We start from the raw sequence: 18,852 nt of genomic DNA, 5'->3' as shown, positions 1-18,852 counted from the left end.
CCACTGGACAGGCAGAACAGCAAATGATGAAGCAAAACCACAAATGAAAAGAACGTATGCTCCTGACATTTTTACTGCCTTCTCACATCACCTTTACTTTTAGGCTAATTCACGGTGTTGTACAGAATCCAAAAGGAAGAATTTATTAATGAACACAATGATTTGTATATCTTGTCTATCTATTGCTTTGCTTCATTGTTTGATGTTTCACTTGCCAAGATAACTTCTCCAGACTCACATTATAACAATATTTATTGTGATAAATAAGTTAAAATCATTCCATAAATTAATAAACAAAATAACAACAATAACAATAATCACTGATCAATGCATCTATATAGCACTCCAACACTTTAGTCTATCCCTTTTAGTTCATTAGCACTATGAAAAATATTAATGCAGCACCCGTCAGTACCGCTTCATAAAAAAATATCTCCAATAGCAATATAATCCAATGTCCTATCTTAAAACACGTTAAGATATGTTGGCCCCTATAGAATTCCAAAAGTTTTGTAAATTCTCCACGCATTCTTCAGAAAAATGTAAAAATATCATCATTTAAAGTCACTCACTAATGTTTATCACCGTGAAAACAGCAACAGGACGACCACACACAATGAAAGCACAGCTCTTTCACAAGACAGTAACACTAAAATTGTCCCCCAATGATCACAGTATACATCATTGACATTAAAAATTCATTCCATTCTCTTCTTGTTAAAACTTTCTCCAGCCATAACTTGTTTTGAGACACATGCATGCAGAGAAGTAACAAACAACACATCCTAATATTTCAGTCTCTCTATAGTACTGTCAGCAGGAAAGATAGCAATCCACTTAATATGTACTCTGGAATGCCTGTCTTAATAACCCGAGACCATTTCTCTGATGATGGCTAAGCCTTCTGTCAGAGTTTATCCTGAAAAGCAGTAGATTCAGCTATCGAAATGTGCTCATCTGTCACATAATCGGCTGCTCCCAGCTGTAGATGCAGATGTCGCAAATGTTGCAAACGGCGGAGTAAACGGCGGCCAGCACGTGTCTCACTGACTCCGCCTCCTCGTCTTAGTGTTGCTCTTATTTCAGCTAGGGTGGCTGCGAGAGCTGCTAAATTTTCCCTACGAGTGCGTGCAACACAGTCACGTGCTCCTGCAGGATCTCTTCCCCTTCCCCAGCCTGCACATAGACCAGCAACTGCTACAAGTCGTCGTGGGCCATATTCTGTGTTTGATAGCACAAAAGCTACCATATTAGGCACAGTTACCGGCAGATTGTGTGGGAATACACGACTCTCCGATTTCCTGAAAAACAAGGAGACAAGTGAAATGAGTTCGGATGATAATTAAATTGCACAAAGCTATCATGTATAATTGACAATAACTTATCTTCATATATTCTATTGCCATCACTGGCTCAAGGACAAGCTTATTCTACTGTTTCACACGCCATTAACATACAGGAAATTAAAACCTGATGCATTGTGAACTATAAAACAAAAGGAGCATATTTATTTTCTGCCAATGTGAATAACATACACAAGTAACCAACAGTTGATTAGCTCATAAAAGAAATTGTCCTTAATTTTGTTCAGTAGCTTCTCATTTGGCTCCAGTGTAGAGCTGCACAGCATGTAGTGTTATTTTACTAGCACAAACAAAAACAGTACATGACATCTTGGAATTAAAAACACAGGTGTTGTATACATCTTCAACTAACGTTTATGATGAACTTGCTTATGAGCAGTGCCATATTTTGACTACATCAATCAATTACATTACTTTGTTTATTTGTACCCTTGACTGCTTTCAAACTTCCCTGGCAACAATTGATTAATCTATATTGTTTCACCTTTTTTTTTCTTTTTTCTTTTCTTGGAGACTGTTACACATTATTGTTTCTATATGCTCCAAGTACATAGTGTTTCTTGCATTATTCCACATTTAATCACTAACTTCAAGCAAGCACTTTGCTAACACCCTTGTTATTTGCGCTACACAATGAATTCAATTTATATGCCTACTCCCAGAAGAAGATGTATAGGAACTGAATTTGTTCCCACAATCAAGAATATATGACGATGTTATCTAGCACACATGCTGTCCCATATGTTTCCAGATGAATATGAATTTACAGGGTTGTTTGACTGTTTTTGCATATTCGTACCAAAGTAAACAATTAGAAACATTAAATTGTACTGTTAGTTTTCACAGACTCCACGCTCAACATAGCAACATTTTTTCTCTATGCTACTGAAATGAGCAGTCAGTACACAAATTATAACCAAGATAATATTCTACATAAATGCCCATCTATACTCATTTCATGTTTCATTCAATTTCATAAAAATTATGTGTCAAACAAGAAATTACCTGTGTGCAGGAAAAAATAGTACACTTGGATAATGATGAACAGTGAATTGCCAAGGGAGATCATTATTTTCACCATCAATACGAGCAAACTTCAATCTTGGGACACTTCTAAAATAACGAGCAACTGTGAGAAAAACATAGGCCACACTATGGCAAAAGGCGCAGAATGGTGAATGGTACATCAGCACAACATCCTGAAAGAAAATCAGTAACATCATAACATATGAATATTATCTGATTCTATTTCAAAGTGAATTATTAGACTGCACAAATTCACAAATAATATTACTACCAACATGAAAGAGAAATACACATCCTGTTTCCTGAAATCAAGCAGCAGAAAGTAAAGAAATTTGATGACAATTTTCAGGCTCTGGGACAGATTGCTGCTTCTATGCCAAGTTATTGTAAAGCAGGTACCAGCAACTAAAGTGACAAAAGCTTTAATTCACTTTACTTTGGGCAGTTTATAATCAAAAGGAAGGATTACATGTATGAGTTAAAAAGGCTCTGGGTATACATGTAGCACTAAAATGTAACACTAAGTACCTTATTATATTATCCGCCTACACATGCACAATCACAGAATTTGTTAACTAAAATGTGACTGGGACACCATTTATACATCTACATCATATTCGCAAGCCACCTAATGGTGTGTATGAGAGGGTACTTCTAGTAACTGGACCCCCCCCCTCCCATGCCGCTCACACACGCCACGTGGGAAGATTGTCAGTCAGTAAGCCTCTGTATTTGATCTAATTTTTCAAATTATCTTGTGGTCATTTCGCGAGATGTATGTGAGAGGAAATAATATGTTGTCGGACTCTTCCTGGAAACCACTCTCTCAAATGCAACGCCTCTCTTGTGTCTGTCACTGGAGTTTGATTAGCATCTATGCTGACCAAACAATCCCATGACAAAACATGCTGCTCTTCATTCGATCTTCTCTTCTCTCTGTGTCCTACCTCATGAAAGTCCCAGACTGATGAACAATACTCAAGAACTGGTCGAACTAGTGACTTGTAAGCTGCTTCTTTTGTGGGTGAGCCACTTTTCCTTAAGATTCTTTGTATGAATCTCAATCTGGCAAGTGCTTTCCCTCTTCCTCATTTTATGCGATCACTCCACTTAATGTTCATTTGGATACTTACTATTAGATTTTTATGGTAGATGCAGTTTCCAGCAATTTGTCTTCAATGGTGTAGCTGTATGGTAATGGATTTCATTCCTTATGTTTGTGCAATATGATAAATAAAGAATTAACTGCACAATCTTGCAGTGTGTTCATATATGATCAAGCAGCACAAAATGATGCTAACAGAGCAAAAATATACAGTTTGCCAGAAGTGGAATTTTGAAGCTAGAAGTGAAGAAATGGCAAAGTATTGGATAAGAAGGACAGCTGCAACCAGTTTCGTAAACTGTATTTGGATCCTCAGGTGTTTAACTGTATACAATTGTACCAAACAACATATTAGAATTTTGGCAATGGCATGTAATACAAAATAAAAGTGATAAGCTTTGTGTCCACTAGCAGTAATACATAAAAGTGATCTGTTTAAAAGCCAGAAAAAAGCACATTCCCCAACTTTCTCACCAAAGTATTTAAAATAGCTAACTTGAAAATGTGTGAAAGTTCATATATGAAAAAACCTGGGGGCTAAGACAATCCAAAACCTAAAACAGATCTGTTAAAAATGTCAAAAGTGGGAACATAGTGTTAACAATTTATGAAGATATTCTGCAAAGAACTGGTTTGAAATGTTGATGGATAAACAACCTGGGGATTTAAATAGTTCACTTTTTGTTTGTTTCTTAAGTTTATATTTATTGCCATTATTTTTAGGGATAGAATAGGCTGGTGTTATACACTGCAATCAACTGTTTACCTATTTTCATAGACATATTCCCCATAAGTGAATTATTTAAATTCCAAGTGTGTACAGTATATCTTGCAACAATACATTGGCCAAACAGGATGGAGCTTTGAAATATGATTTACACAACATACTGATAATTCCACTGCTAAGTCAGTTCCGAGCACGCACTTGGAGGAGCCAGGACACACAATATCCGATTTTCCCATCAATCTTCAAATACTTCACTGGGAAGGAAACGGTAATATCCTAATTACTCTAGAACAACTTGCAACTTTTTGTGAACTGAAAGAAACTGCTGAAAATACCCTCAACTCACAGACTAATTTACATCAGAGGAATTCCATTCCTACCACAGTGAAAAAAATTATCTGTGTAAACATTTTCAAAAAGTATTGAAATTATTATTAATCATAAGGGCATCACAATAGGTATAGTATCTGAAAACATTTCAAAATCAACTGCAACAGTAACTTGGATAAAAGAAACTCAGAAACAGAATTACTGTTTCTAATTCTTATAGACTGTTTTTAAAAATGTATAACCAGCCCCCAACATTTCAGTTGGGGAACTGGAACCCAGATACGCCCATTTGCAACAATGTGCATGCACAGCTTTCCGAGTGGGCCACACTGCATCTTGCGGTTAATTTAGTACTGGCAACATAAACGCTTCCTCCTCAGGCTGTCAACGGTGGAGGTAAAATTTGACATTATTCTAACAGCTGTTTCCCCAACAACATTTCAAATGTGATTCTTTGCAGAGTATCTTTCCAAATTATTAATTTAATATCCATTACAATCCCACTTTTGATGTGTGTGTGTGTTTGTTTTAAGGTTTCAGGAAGGCCTTAGCCACTATTTTTTATTCCACCTACATCTACATGGATACTCTGCAAATCAAACTTGAGCACCCAGTAGATGGTTCATCAAACCACCTCCACAACAATTGTCTATTACTCCGCTCGAACAGTGCGTGGAAAAAACAAACACCTATATCTTTCTAAGCGAACTCTGATTTTCCTTATTTTATTATGATGATCATTTTTCCCTTTGTAGAGCACTGTCAACAAAATATTTTTGCATTCGGAGGAGAATTTTGCTGACTGAAATTTTGTGAGAAGATTCTGCAGCAATGAGGAATGCCTTTGTTGTAATGGCGTCCATCCCAAATTACGTCCATGACACCCTCTCCCCTATTTTGTGATAATACAAAACATGCTGCTCTTCTTTGAACTTTCTCAATGTACTCTGGTAAGGATCCCAGACCACACAGTACTCCAAAAAGAGGACGGACAAGTGTACTGTAGCCAGTCTCTTTAGTAGATCTGTTACATTTTCTAAGTATTCTGCCAATAAAACACAGTCTTTGGTTCACTCTCCCCCCCCCCCCCCCCCAAAACCCCTCCACAACATTTTTTTGTGCGTTCTTTCCAATTTAAATTGTTTATAATTGTAATTCCTAGGTATTTACTTGAATTTACGGCCTTCAGATTAGACTGATTTATCGTGTAACTAAAGTTTTAATGGATTCCTTTCAGCACTCATGTGGATGACCACACAGCTTTCATTAGTTAGGATCAATTGCAGACTTTTGCACATCACATCCAGATATCTTTTCTAAATCACTTTGCAATTTGTTTTGATCTTATGATGAATTTACACGACAACAAACAACTGCATCATCTGCAAACAACCTGGTCAGATTGTCTCCTAAATCATTTGTATAGATATGGAATAGCAGAGGCCCTATAACACTACTTGGGGAATACCAGAAATCACTTCTGTTTTACTCAATGACTTTCTGTCAATTACTATGAACTATGACCTCTCTGACAGGAAGTCACAAATCCAGTCATATAACCAAGTTGATATTCTTAAGCACACAATTTCATCACAAGTTGCTTGTGTGGTACAGTGTCAAAGGCCATCAAAATCTAGAAATATGAAATCTATTTCAAATCCCTTGTCAATAGCACTTAACACTGTGCGTGTAAAGAGCTAGTGTGTTTCGCACGAATGATTTTTTTCTAAACCAGTGGTGGCTTTGTGTCACTAGGCAGTTCTCTTCGAGCTAATTCATAGTGCTCCAAAATCCTGCTGCAAATCAACATTTACGATATGAGCCTGTAATTTAGTGGATTACTCCCACTACCTTTCTTGAATATTGGTGTGCCCTGTGCACCTTTCCAGTCTTTGCATATGGGTCTTTCATCGAGCAAGTTGTTGTATATGATTGTTAAGTATGGAGCTACAACATCAGCATACTCTGAAAGGAACCTAATTGGTAAACAGTTTGGACCCAAAGACTTGCTGTTATTAAGTGATTTAAGTTGCTTCACTACTCCAAGGATATCTACTTCTAAGTCACTCATGTTGGCAGCTGTTCTTGATTCGAATTCTGCAATATTTACTTTATCTTCTTTGGTGAAAGAATTTCAAAAGATGTGTTTAGTAACTCTGTTCTCGCAGCACTATTGTTGATAGCATTTACATTGCTATCACACAGAAAAGGCACTGACTGTTTTTTTGCTTCTACTATACAATACGCACGACCAGAATCTCTTTGGATTTTCTGCCAGGACATAAACTTTTGTTGTGGACACTATTATAGGCATCTCGCACTGATTGATATCTGCACTAAATTTTGAGCTTTTGTAAAAGATCACCAGTCTTGGGGACTTTGTATTTCTTTGAATTTGGCATTTTTTTGTTGTTGTTTCTGACCTGTTTTGTGCATCAAGGGGGATCTGCACAGTCATTTGTTAATTTCTTTGACATAAATCTCCCAACTGCTGTCGATACCGTTTCTTTGAATTCAAGCCACATCTTGTCTACACTTAAATTTTTAATTTGGAAGGAGTGGAGATTGTCTCTTAGGAAGGCATCAAGTGAATTTTTATCTGATTTTTTGAATAGGTATATTTTTCATTTATTTTTTGAAAATTTGGGGGTTGCAATATTCAATCTCGCTATGACAATCCTGTGTTCACTAACCCCTGTATCTGTTACAATGTTTGTTATTAGCCCAGGATTATTTGTTGCTAAAAGCTCAAGTGTGTTTTCACAACCATGAACTAACTGCTCGAAAAATTTTCAGAGAATGTGTTTAGCACAATTTTGGATGATGTTTATGCGTACCTCCAGATTTAAACATGTATTTTCACCAACATATCGAGAGCAAATTAAAGTCACCACCAACTATAATTATATGAGTCCGGTACAAGTTTGAAACTAAAGTCAAGTTTTCTTTGAATCTTTCAGCAACTGTATAATCTGTGTTGAGAGGTTGGTAAAAGGATCCAATTATTATTTTATTCTGGTTGCCAAGAATGACTTCTGCCCATACTAATTCATAGGAACTACCTGCTTCAGTTTCACTATGAGATAAACTACTTCTAACAGCAACAAACATGCCACTGCCAACAGTGTTTTAGCCTATCGTTTCAGAACACCATTAGGTTCTTTGCAAAAATTTTGGTTGAAATCTCCGGCTTTAGCCAGCTTTCAGTGCCTATAACATTTTGAGGATCAGTGCTTTCCATTAGTGCTTGGAGCTGGTACTTTCCCAACACAGCTACAACACTTTACAACTGTTAATACTGTTGGTTCCTGTATATATGTTCTTCCTATGTTCAACCTGCAACCTTTGAGACTGAAGCCCTTTTTGTATTTCCCCCCAAGGCCCTCTAACCCAAAAACTGCCCATTCCACACCACATAGTTCCTGCTACCAGTGTAGTCACCTCCTGCATGTAGTGGACTCCTGACCTATTCAGCAGAACCCAAAACCCCGCCACCCTATGGTGCAAGTAGAGGAATCTACAGCCTACATGATCACATAACCATCTGAGCTTCTGATTCATACCCTCCACTCAGCTCTGTATCAAAAGTTCACAATCAGTCCTGTCAACTATACTGCAAATGGTGAGCTGCTCTCATTCCCCAAGCAAGATTGGCAGCCTTTACCTCTTCTGTTAGCCACTTGAAACTAGGGTGACACACATCATTGGTACTAATGTGAGCCACCACTTGCAGTTGGCTGCACCTTGCGCTCTTCATGGCATCTGGAAGGACCCTTTCACATCTGGAATGACTCCAACCAGCATGCCCATGGAGTGCACACTGGCTTCCTTTCCCTCCTTGGCAGTCTTGTCCCTAAAGGGCCCCATAACGTGGGTAACAATGGAGCTCCTAACTACCAAGAATCCCACCCTCTGATGTTTGCACGTTCACAAGTTACAAATTTTAAACACCATGATGAGAATGTCAGGGAATGTGCTTTTTTCAGCTTTTAAACATATTGGTTTTATGGACTGAGTGTAAGTAGACACTAGACAAATTAATTTTATTTTCAGTTACCTGCCATTGCCAGAATTCTATTAAGGCTCTTTATGCATTTGTATACAGACACCTGATAATGCAAATACGATTTTTGAAACCGACGTATCTTTGAATGAAGAGTTTTAACAGTCACAGAATTGCTTCCTATTCAACACAGAATGTTTTGATTGTGGATGCCCTACGTACAAAGTATTATGACAGTAAAGTGATTTAAATATTTCATTAAATTACTGTATGGCAGCCACTTGATATCCGTATAACAATGGTAACTATATGAAAAAGAATGAAAATGGAGATACGTGCCTCTTCTGTCAAATGATATTATGTTAAACTTTACAGACCAGGTCACTGCTTTCACAGATGCTGACTTCTAGTCTGAAAATGAGATAATATTTATCACTGCATTGGTTCAGTCAATACTTATGCAGTTCAGAACTTGTCAGTCATACGAGTTTAGAAAAGAGGATATGTGAGTGTACACACAAATAACAACAGAAATCTTGATAATTTCACCATACAACCGGCAGAGAGGGATGCCAGATTGGACAATGATTTCAAGAACATTTAGCTATCTCATTGTTTGTCATACAAGGGAGGGGCTGGTGATAATTTGACATGCTTCAATGTCTACCTACACCACTGTAATTCACTTGACACATGGGGACACACACTTTGGAACCATCAAATATCCCCATTTTACATCAGTCCCACATTTTCTATAACACAACACACCAGTTTGTTCACCCAAGTGGCTGTGGTACGTTACACACCTTTAGTAAATACAATAAAACATATAACAGAGCAGGATTATGTACAACGCATCTTATGGCTACACATTTTGTCTCTTATTGCAGGACCTCCAGGAGGTATTCTCCAACACATTAACACAGAGCCACAAATACGCCTTGTGAATATATTTCTGCAACACTGCCACAATTCTGTGGTCTACCAAACAATTTTATCCTTTATCAATGGATCCACCAGGGACATAAATGGCACTTATCTCAGAGATCAGGAGCTTGAAATCCAATTGTAGATGCACATATGTCACAAGCTGTCATCCTGAGCATGTGTACCTAGTTGTCGATCTGTGTCTTGTGGAATTTAAGTCATACAATTTCATGATCTATGCTGAGGCTTTTTATGATATAACAACAGAAAATCTTGGGTGAAATCTATAGAATAAGGCAGTTACCTTATAATTGAAATTAAGCAGTGAATAGGTACATAAACAACAGACTGAGCATTATAGTTCAAATATACAGTGAATAGTTGACTTTATTCATTCTATTGTTTATATGGCTATGTCTTTATACTAGGATATGAATGAATCAACTCATAGGCAAAAAACTTTAGAACCAGGGATTAACTGGTTATGACAACTTGTAATGAAAATGTTTCATGCAAAATCATTATAGCTTCACCATTTTGAAGTTCTAAATATTAAAAAAATAGTACTATTATTACCTCCTGAGGATCCATCACAAAATGATGGAATGTGAGTGAAGTTAGCTCTGGAATACATATTTTTTGTCCGTGACCAGAATTATCATGATCACAGTGAAATTCAGGGCTGGATCGCAGAGACCTTTTCAAGCTACCCTGAGTATAATTCAACACAAAATCAACTATCATTCCTTTGCTAGGTTTTCCTTCCAATACATATGCACTTTCTACCTGAAATTAAAAAGTGCGCACATTTCAGAAAAACAACTAATTACTTTTTCTAACTGCAGTAACATTTCTTGAATGGTTTCGAAGTATACGAGTTACTTGAAACACACAGTGGGCATTAATCGGTAACAAATAATAAAATTTGAATTCAAAACACAGAAACGAAAAGGTAGATAAACACTATTTGGGACAGAAGGCAAACCTTTATTTTATCAATAAGTTTTTATATTGGTAAATAGAAACCATTGAATCTAATTGATGTTAAAGCTATTGATCATATAATAAAATAATCAGATAAGTGACACAGACAGGGATATGAGTAAAGATAACTATCCACTATATAGCAAAGAGAGACATTATTAGAATAAGTTTCACTGTTCAAATAAATAGAAAGTTAAAAATAATATTTGTGGATAAATTTGCAGAAGTACAGATTATTCATCTCTGTGAATACAAATAATTATTTGTTATTTATTATTTGTAGCCTACTTAATGAATAATATAGAGTACCAACGCATTTTCTTTGTTTCCTTCTCAATGAGCTCATATAAATAGTGTGTGTTCCTATGGTTCGGCAGGGTTTGTGTTTGATAAATAATTTAGTAATGTTTCATACTGGAGTAGTCTGTATAAGTACACTTACAGATTGGAAGAAGGTGGGGGCACATCACCTCCAACACAATCATGTCTAGCAAAGAACCAAAATTTCCAGATTGTGGACAAATTCACTTACTTTACAGCGTAACTAAAAATGCTTAATAAAAAATGACCTTAGCAGTTACACTACTAACATGGCACAATTTAAATAACTCCGCATTTGCAGTACTTCATCCTCTCCTTGCCATTTCCAAAATACAGAAGCACTGCACACAGTTAAGCAAACACCAAGAATATCAACAACGCAAGGAAAATACAGACTGATAATTACCACAAAGATGACATGTTAGGCTGCAGACAAGTTCAATTGAAAGACACTTACACATTAGCTTTCAGCCATAGCCTTCATCAGAAAAGGAAACAGAGCTGCCAGTTATCACTGAATGTAATATCCCATTATCATCACTGTGCACTGCTCATACACTTAATTTTTGCACTACAGGTAAAACTGTGTCCTAAATCTTCATGTAATCGGAAAATACACAGAATTAACCAAAGTGCACTACAAAGCTGTACAAAAATATAATGGTTTCTGAAATATCCAAAGTCATCTAAAATAAATGAGGACAATCTCAGATTAAGGATGGTGTTATGAGACGGAATAGTTTGGCCAACTGGAGACAAGACTGTGCTGTTACATACAGCTTTGGAATTGAAAAATTTCATGAGAGAGACCAAGTTTAACTGCATACAGTAGTTTATAACTTATTCTGGCCTTATTAATGATGCTTTGATTATACTGAAAGGAGAAAAAGATATACTACAAACTTTTAAAACCATACTTGATGGTCTACTTAAAAAAAATGAAAAACTGAAGAACAGACTTCTTGAATATTTCAGCACATTGGCAATTTCCTATTGAGGAAGTGTTGGGAGCTGATTTTTAGTTTATTTTGCCTTCTATACCAAAGGGAAACATGAAGTTATGGGAGTGCTATCTTACCATGAGTTAATAATAAAATGTTCACCTGTATTGCTGTCCAAGATTAAGGGATGATTAAAGAGAGCGTTAAGATGTACAATAGTAAAAAAAAATGTCAAAGAAGTTGGGTAAGAACGTCACATGATTAAATTGAATTTTGGAGATGACACTGACACAGAACCACAACGAGTTACTTGCCACATACTGCAGCAGAATTAATGGCTTCACCATTATTTTGCAGAGGAGGAACATGATTTCGAAATCTCAGTTTGTTATCCTGAAATGAAGTCAGTTTACTGAATACTGTACTGAAAACTAAAAGTAAAAGAAAGGTACATTTGTTTTATAAATGACAAAAACTTGAGTGCAATAAATGTTTTTAGATTTGAAATTTATCTTCCATTCATAATTTTTTCCCACAAATTATCAATAAATGTTTTTATTTGCATAAATGACTAATGTTATGAATACATTTTTTTAAATTAATTGCTAACAATTCTGCTTTATAGCAGAGGTACGTAGCTGTACAGAAACACATAAACAAGAATTTGAACATGGTAACTCAGCTTACAAATTTGCATTCTTTTTCACAGTGTACACATACACTAGCTTTCAGACAAGACAGTCCTTCCAACATTGAAAATCTGCATGAATGTCTGTGTATTTTCTATTTTTGGAGAAGGACTTTTTTGTCAGAAACCTTAAATGTCTGACAGTCGTTTTCACTGTGCTCCTCTGCAAGTCAATGCCTCCTCTATGTGGTGAGTAGAAATCTATACTTTTCATATTGTTGTTTTATTGCTGAGTGATTTTTTATAAAACCATAAAGAAAAGATAACAACAATGGTAAAGTGAAACTCACAGCTGCATTAAAGATCACAACAGCTGTCTCAACACTGGAGCCCACACCAAGTCCTTCGGCAAAGTGACGGTACTGCAGGCTGTCCATTGCAATTAGGGAAAGACTGAGGTTGGTACGGCATGCCAGCCCAATGTGAGAGTCTCCACTGATTGGCAGAGGACTTTTAGGTGGAAAAACTGGTTGATGCAACTTCCTCGCCCAGCGCTGGAGGCGGCATTGCTCCCACATCCAGAAACCGTACAACTCTGTGGCAGAGTGGATGTCACTGCCTGGTCTGACAGATTATTACATTATTAAACTTGGCATTCCTGAGACAAATTTCAAAAGTTATAAAAGTATATGAATCATAGTATCAGGCATAACACAACATCGAGTGAATTATTAATTCATTTATTTCTTTAATGTTAATTTAAAATGCATGCATATTTTACAAAATCACAGTAAGTGGATACATCATGCAATAAACAGGACATAAACAAGTTTGAATAAATCTTACAACATTTCCAGAAACAATATTCTGCTGCAGTGAACACACAAAAATACACTCCTGGAAATGGAAAAAAGAACACATTGACACCGGTGTGTCAGACCCACCATACTTGCTCCGGACACTGCGAGAGGGCTGTACAAGCAATGATCACACGCACGGCACAGCGGACACACCAGGAACCGCGGTGTTGGCCGTCGAATGGCGCTAGCTGCGCAGCATTTGTGCACCGCCGCCGTCAGTGTCAGCCAGTTTGCCGTGGCATACGGAGCTCCATCGCAGTCTTTAACACTGGTAGCATGCCGCGACAGCGTGGACGTGAACTGTATGTGCAGTTGACGGACTTTGAGCGAGGGCGTATAGTGGGCATGCGGGAGGCCGGGTGGACGTACCGCCGAATTGCTCAACACGTGGGGCGTGAGGTCTCCACAGTACATCGATGGTGTCACCAGTGGTTGGCGCAAGGTGCACGTGCCCGTCGACCTGGGACCGGACCGCAGCAACGCACGGATGCACGCCAAGACCGTAGGATCCTACGCAGTGCCGTAGGGGACCGCACCGCCACTTCCCAGCAAATTAGGGACACTGTTGCTCCTGGGGTATCGGCGAGGACCATTCGCAACCGTCTCCATGAAGCTGGGCTACGGTCCCGCACACCATTAGGCCGTCTTCCGCTCACGCCCCAACATCGTGCAGCCCGCCTCCAGTGGTGTCGCGACAGGCGTGAATGGAGGGACGAATGGAGACGTGTCGTCTTCAGCGATGAGAGTCGCTTCTGCCTTGGTGCCAATGATGGTCGTATGCGTGTTTGGCGCCGTGCAGGTGAGCGCCACAATCAGGACTGCATACGACCGAGGCACACGGGGCCAACACCCGGCATCATGGTGTGGGGAGCGATCTCCTACACTGGCCGTACACCACTGGTGATCGTCGAGGGGACACTGAATTGTGCACAGTACATCCAAACCGTCATCGAATCCATCGTTCTACCATTCCTAGACCGGCAAGGGAACTTGCTGTTCCAACAGGACAATGCACGTCCGCATGTATCCCGTGCCACCCAACGTGCTCTAGAAGGTGTAAGTCAACTACCCTGGCCAGCAAGATCTCCGGATCTGTCCCCCATTGAGCATGTTTGGGACTGGATGAAGCGTCGTCTCACGCGGTCTGCACGTCCAGCACGAACGCTGGTCCAACTGAGGCGCCAGGTGGAAATGGCATGGCAAGCCGTTCCACAGGACTACATCCAGCATCTCTACGATCGTCTCCATGGGAGAATAGCAGCCTGCATTGCTGCGAAAGGTGGATATACACTGTACTAGTGCCGACATTGTGCATGCTCTGTTGCCTGTGTCTATGTGCCTGTGGTTCTGTCAGTGTGATCATGTGATGTATCTGACCCCAGGAATGTGTCAATAAAGTTTCCCCTTCCTGGGACAATGAATTCACGGTGTTCTTATTTCAATTTCCAGGAGTGTACTTGCAAATGGAATGTCATCAGTAAGTTATGCCTTTAAGAACCCCGTTATCAGTGTGTAACACGCTGTGTCTTTTAGTTACAAACTATTCATATGTTCACTCAGTATTCAGTTATAGATTTCTGTCCCAGAGAGCAAACACCCAAAATATGAACACTGTTTCGAAGGTACAGAAAAGGACCATTACAATAACAACCAAAAACAGCAGCTGAGCCCATTGTAAAGATCCCTTCAAAACACTGTGAAGTTTAAATACATCACGGAAGTACATTTACCAATCATATGTACACATAAAAAATAATATTAATAATTACTGCACAAACAGGACTGTTCATGACCACGGAACAAGAGCAAGACTAAACTGATATTCACGAAGAAGGAATAAACATGAAATTCTGAACAATATTTTTTACTGGGGAATAAGACTGTACAATAAATTGCCTATGGAGATCACAGAGATTACTAAAACCAACTTACTTAAAAAAGACAGTTAAAAAGTAGCTTTTAAGCAGCATGTTCTAACACTGAGGATTACTTAGATAACAGAGTGTTGGGATTTGATAAAATATGTAATACATATAAATAATAGAGACAAATCATTACACATGACACTTTTGCAGTATTTTTATTTTCCTGAAAAAACTTAACTCCCAAAGCTATTCAATGAGTAATACTAACAACTTATCCTCTTTCTGAGCTCAACATTTCACTCATTATAGTGGGCTGCTGAAACAGATTCTCAGGTTAGCAAATGGTTCACAAAAATGGAAAACATACACTGTCACCATGGCACCGACAACAGCACACTCTCTCTCTCTCTCTCTCTCTCTCTCTCTCTCTCTCTCTCTCTCTCTGTGTGTGTGTGTGTGTGTGTGTGTGTGTGTGTGTGTGTGTGTGTGTGTGAGTGCATGTCTGGGGAGGAGGGGCAGCGGAAGGCGGGGGTTGTGTGTGAAAATGCAATGACTGGGAGTGAGAAATGAATGAACAGTGTAGCACCAGCCTCTCTCATCATTATGTAGCTTGTTTGTAAAACAGTATTGTATATAAGAACACCACTGTTTTAAACAGACTAGTCTTTTACTGGGGATGGTGAGGCTCCAATCTTCAGCTGGCCACTCTGATTTAGGTTTTCAGTGGTTACTACAGGCAAATGGTTCCTACTATGCAGCCGTGACTGACTACCTGTCCCATCTTTGTCAACCTAGACCTGGAAGTATTTATACACTGGTCAGCCAGAACATTATGACCACTTACCTAAAAACTGGTATGACCACTTTTGGCACAGATAAAAGCAGTGACGCACCATGGCATGGAAGCAATGAGGCCTTGGTAGATCGCTGGAGGGAACTGGCACCACTTCTGTACACACTAGCCACCTAACTCCCGTAACTTCTGGTGATGGGGGTGATGATCTCTGACACCACGTTTAATCACATCCCAAGCATGTTTGATTGAGTTCAGATCAGGCAAGTTGGGGGGGGGGGGGGGGGCAGCACATCGATTAGAGCTCGTCACTGCATTCCTCGAACTACTCAATCACATTCCTGGCCTTGCAACATGGCGCATTATCTTGTTGAAAAAAGCCACTTTCGTCAGGAAACATGATCATCATGAAGGGGTGTATCTGGTCTGCAAACCAGTGTACTATACTCCTTGGCCATCATGGTGCCTTGCACAAACTCCAATGTACCCGTGGATGTCCACATGAATGTTCCCCAGAGCATAATGGAGCTGCCTCCCGCTTGTCTCCATCTTGTAGTACAGGTTTCAAGGAGCTGTCCCCCTGGAATACAAGTTAGTGCCCACCACTGGCATGGTGCTGAAGGTATTGGGATTCATCTGACCAAGCAACACACTGCCACTGTGCCAACACCCAGTGCCAATGGACACATGACTATTTCAGTCGTAGTTGCCAATGTTGTGATTATTAACACTGGCACTCTGAAGGCATACTGTTAGGAGAGTTCGACGCACTGTGTCTTCAGACACGCTTGTACTCTGCCCAGCATTGAAGTCTGATGTTAGCTCTGCCACAGTTTGCTGCCTGTCCTGTTGCACCAGACTGCCCACCCTATGATGTCAGACATCTGTAATGAGGGTGTTCCTCATTCTACATACGGGACAGCACACTCACAGATACTACACGAACCATGTGTGTGTCTGACTACCAGTCATTCCTCACCAGGTGATGCTGTTTTTGCCTGGATGGGTTTACACCAATAGTAGATCAGTGGTCTTAATGTTCTGGCTGATCAGAGTATGTGAATTGTGTTATTTTTGTTGTTCTTAAATTTTAATACCAAGGTATGTCCAGTATCCTTGTAAAAGAGATCTGCAGATGAATACTACTACTGCTGCTGCTGCTGCTGCTGCTGCTGCTGCTGCTACTACTACTACTACTACTACTACTACTACTAGTACCTGTACACTGTATCCCCTGAAAAGTATTTTGTTCTAGAGTATCAGCCGAAATCAGCAATTGTGCTTTATACAGTTTTAGCAGTAGTATCTTCGTTCAAATTCAGAGTACATCAAAATAAACAAATATATATTTTTGAGAAGTTAGTTATGAATGTTGTTTTTGGATGCTTAAAAATGTATATTTTCAAGAATCTTTGTAAGTTACCAGTGTTGCGCACAGTAAATCAGTGTTTCTGTTTTACAGTTACTGTGAATAACTAACATATCATGTCACATTCATTCTCTTTTAGCAGGTGTGTATATTGTCTGCATTAATCTTAAAGTACCACTATTGTCAAATCTGATAGTGACCATAACCTGAAAAGTATTTTAAAGAAATAATAATTTTTGTACCAAGTTTTAGTATTGTTGTAAGAGACATCTAACTATAAATCACTTTAGTTCTAAAAGGTTATTGATAGGTAAAACTTATAGCGTATCACACCTGTAAATCAAAAGAGAATCTGCAAGCATTATTTAAAGTTACTTGTTTACTGCTCTGTAAAGCATTGCACCATTCACAATGCAGCCTCACTGTCTATGCTGTTATTGGCCACAGGATGAGCTAGTTGTTGTTTGTAAGCAGCTAGAAACCACCCTGACTACTGACTGGAAGCTGCTACAAATAGGTTTGTTGGGAGGGTTACTGAGAGTCATGTACTAGAGATACCAAACATACCTCAAGTACTATCCTCTCCTATGGATACTGTCTCTTCTGTGGAAAATACAGAATAAATCACTAGTTGTCCACTTGACTGTGAATGGCATGTCAATGGTAGGTCTATAGGCATCCGTACTGGGAAAATGGAGATCAGAATGGACTCAGAATGTTACAACCACCCCCCTATCCAACAAATTTGAGGTGTAATCTCCCACTGAAACAAAAAATGAGTCATGGGACTCACTTCACTTGTTGGGAAAGATGCTGTGTGCCATATCAATGGGATACAAATGCAAAGGGAGGGAGAGAGGGGGGGATGGGGGTCTACCAATCATTGGCAGTCAAAAAATACAGGAAAAAATGTTACTTCTTAGGGAAATGGAAGCAAGAAATGGGAAGGAATACTATGTGCACCAATGTGTATGCCTGGGAATCTCATTTAAGGTGATGAAGAGGCTACACCATAACAGAGTGCAAGTGACTGCAGATTATGGTTGCATGTTGGGGCAAATGATGACTGTTGTACGGGCTCCAGGATTGTACTTGGAACATTGGCAGGAGGAGACTGAGGATATCAGCCTTGCTCATTAAGTTTCAACGAAGTCCACAGTCTGCAGCATTGTCCCCCGAACAGCTTGTGGGCCTCTGGTTCAGAGTCATGTTGAATGTTTGAACCAGAGACTGCAAAGGTGACAAGTAAGACTGTGAATTCCTAGACTTGTGACATATGGGTGAAAGCTGCAAGGTTTCCCTAAATGCATCAGGTGTGCATCACACATCAGAGGCTGACTACACGTGGGATGCACACACAGGCTTTTTACAGTGGGCAACTCTCCATGCAATTCAAATAATGACAGCTATAGGAGACCTTAAAGTAGCGATGTGAGATCCGAAGATATGCCTCCCACAAGAAAGACTACTAAAATCCTAGTGGTGAACTGCTGACACATTCACAACAAAGTGAAAGAAGCTTGCGTAATACTAGATACAGAACACAGGTTAAAACCTGAAACTGATAGCTGTGAGATTTTTTGCAGAATGTTTAAGTGTATATTGAAAG

At 39.1% G+C, this 18,852-nt stretch overlaps 1 protein-coding gene across 3 annotated transcripts in view; it reads right to left on the bottom strand.

Annotated features, from left to right (window-relative positions):
• Window positions 1-248: 248 nt before the first annotated feature.
• The window catches only part of LOC124777950 (thioredoxin domain-containing protein 11), a 161,608-nt gene continuing 143,004 nt past the window's right edge, over window positions 249-18,852 (bottom strand). Inside the window, exons 8-11 of one of the 3 annotated variants that reach the window (XM_047253506.1) lie at window positions 12,707-12,980; window positions 10,059-10,268; window positions 2,370-2,563; window positions 249-1,301 (exon numbers count right to left, since the gene is read on the bottom strand). In XM_047253506.1, coding sequence (XP_047109462.1) covers window positions 908-1,301; window positions 2,370-2,563; window positions 10,059-10,268; window positions 12,707-12,980 — 1,072 coding nt within the window. In that variant the 3' untranslated portion in view covers window positions 249-907. The remainder of the gene's footprint in view (window positions 1,302-2,369; window positions 2,564-10,058; window positions 10,269-12,706; window positions 12,981-18,852) is intronic. The other 2 variants (XM_047253508.1, XM_047253507.1) reach the window with 2 other exon arrangements.

This window comes from Schistocerca piceifrons, chromosome 2 (genome assembly GCF_021461385.2).
Source record: "Schistocerca piceifrons isolate TAMUIC-IGC-003096 chromosome 2, iqSchPice1.1, whole genome shotgun sequence".
Classification (NCBI taxonomy): domain Eukaryota; kingdom Metazoa; phylum Arthropoda; class Insecta; order Orthoptera; family Acrididae; genus Schistocerca; species Schistocerca piceifrons.
The sequence above is the reverse complement of the archived record's forward strand: the minus strand, read 5'-3'. Positions and strand labels throughout refer to the sequence as shown.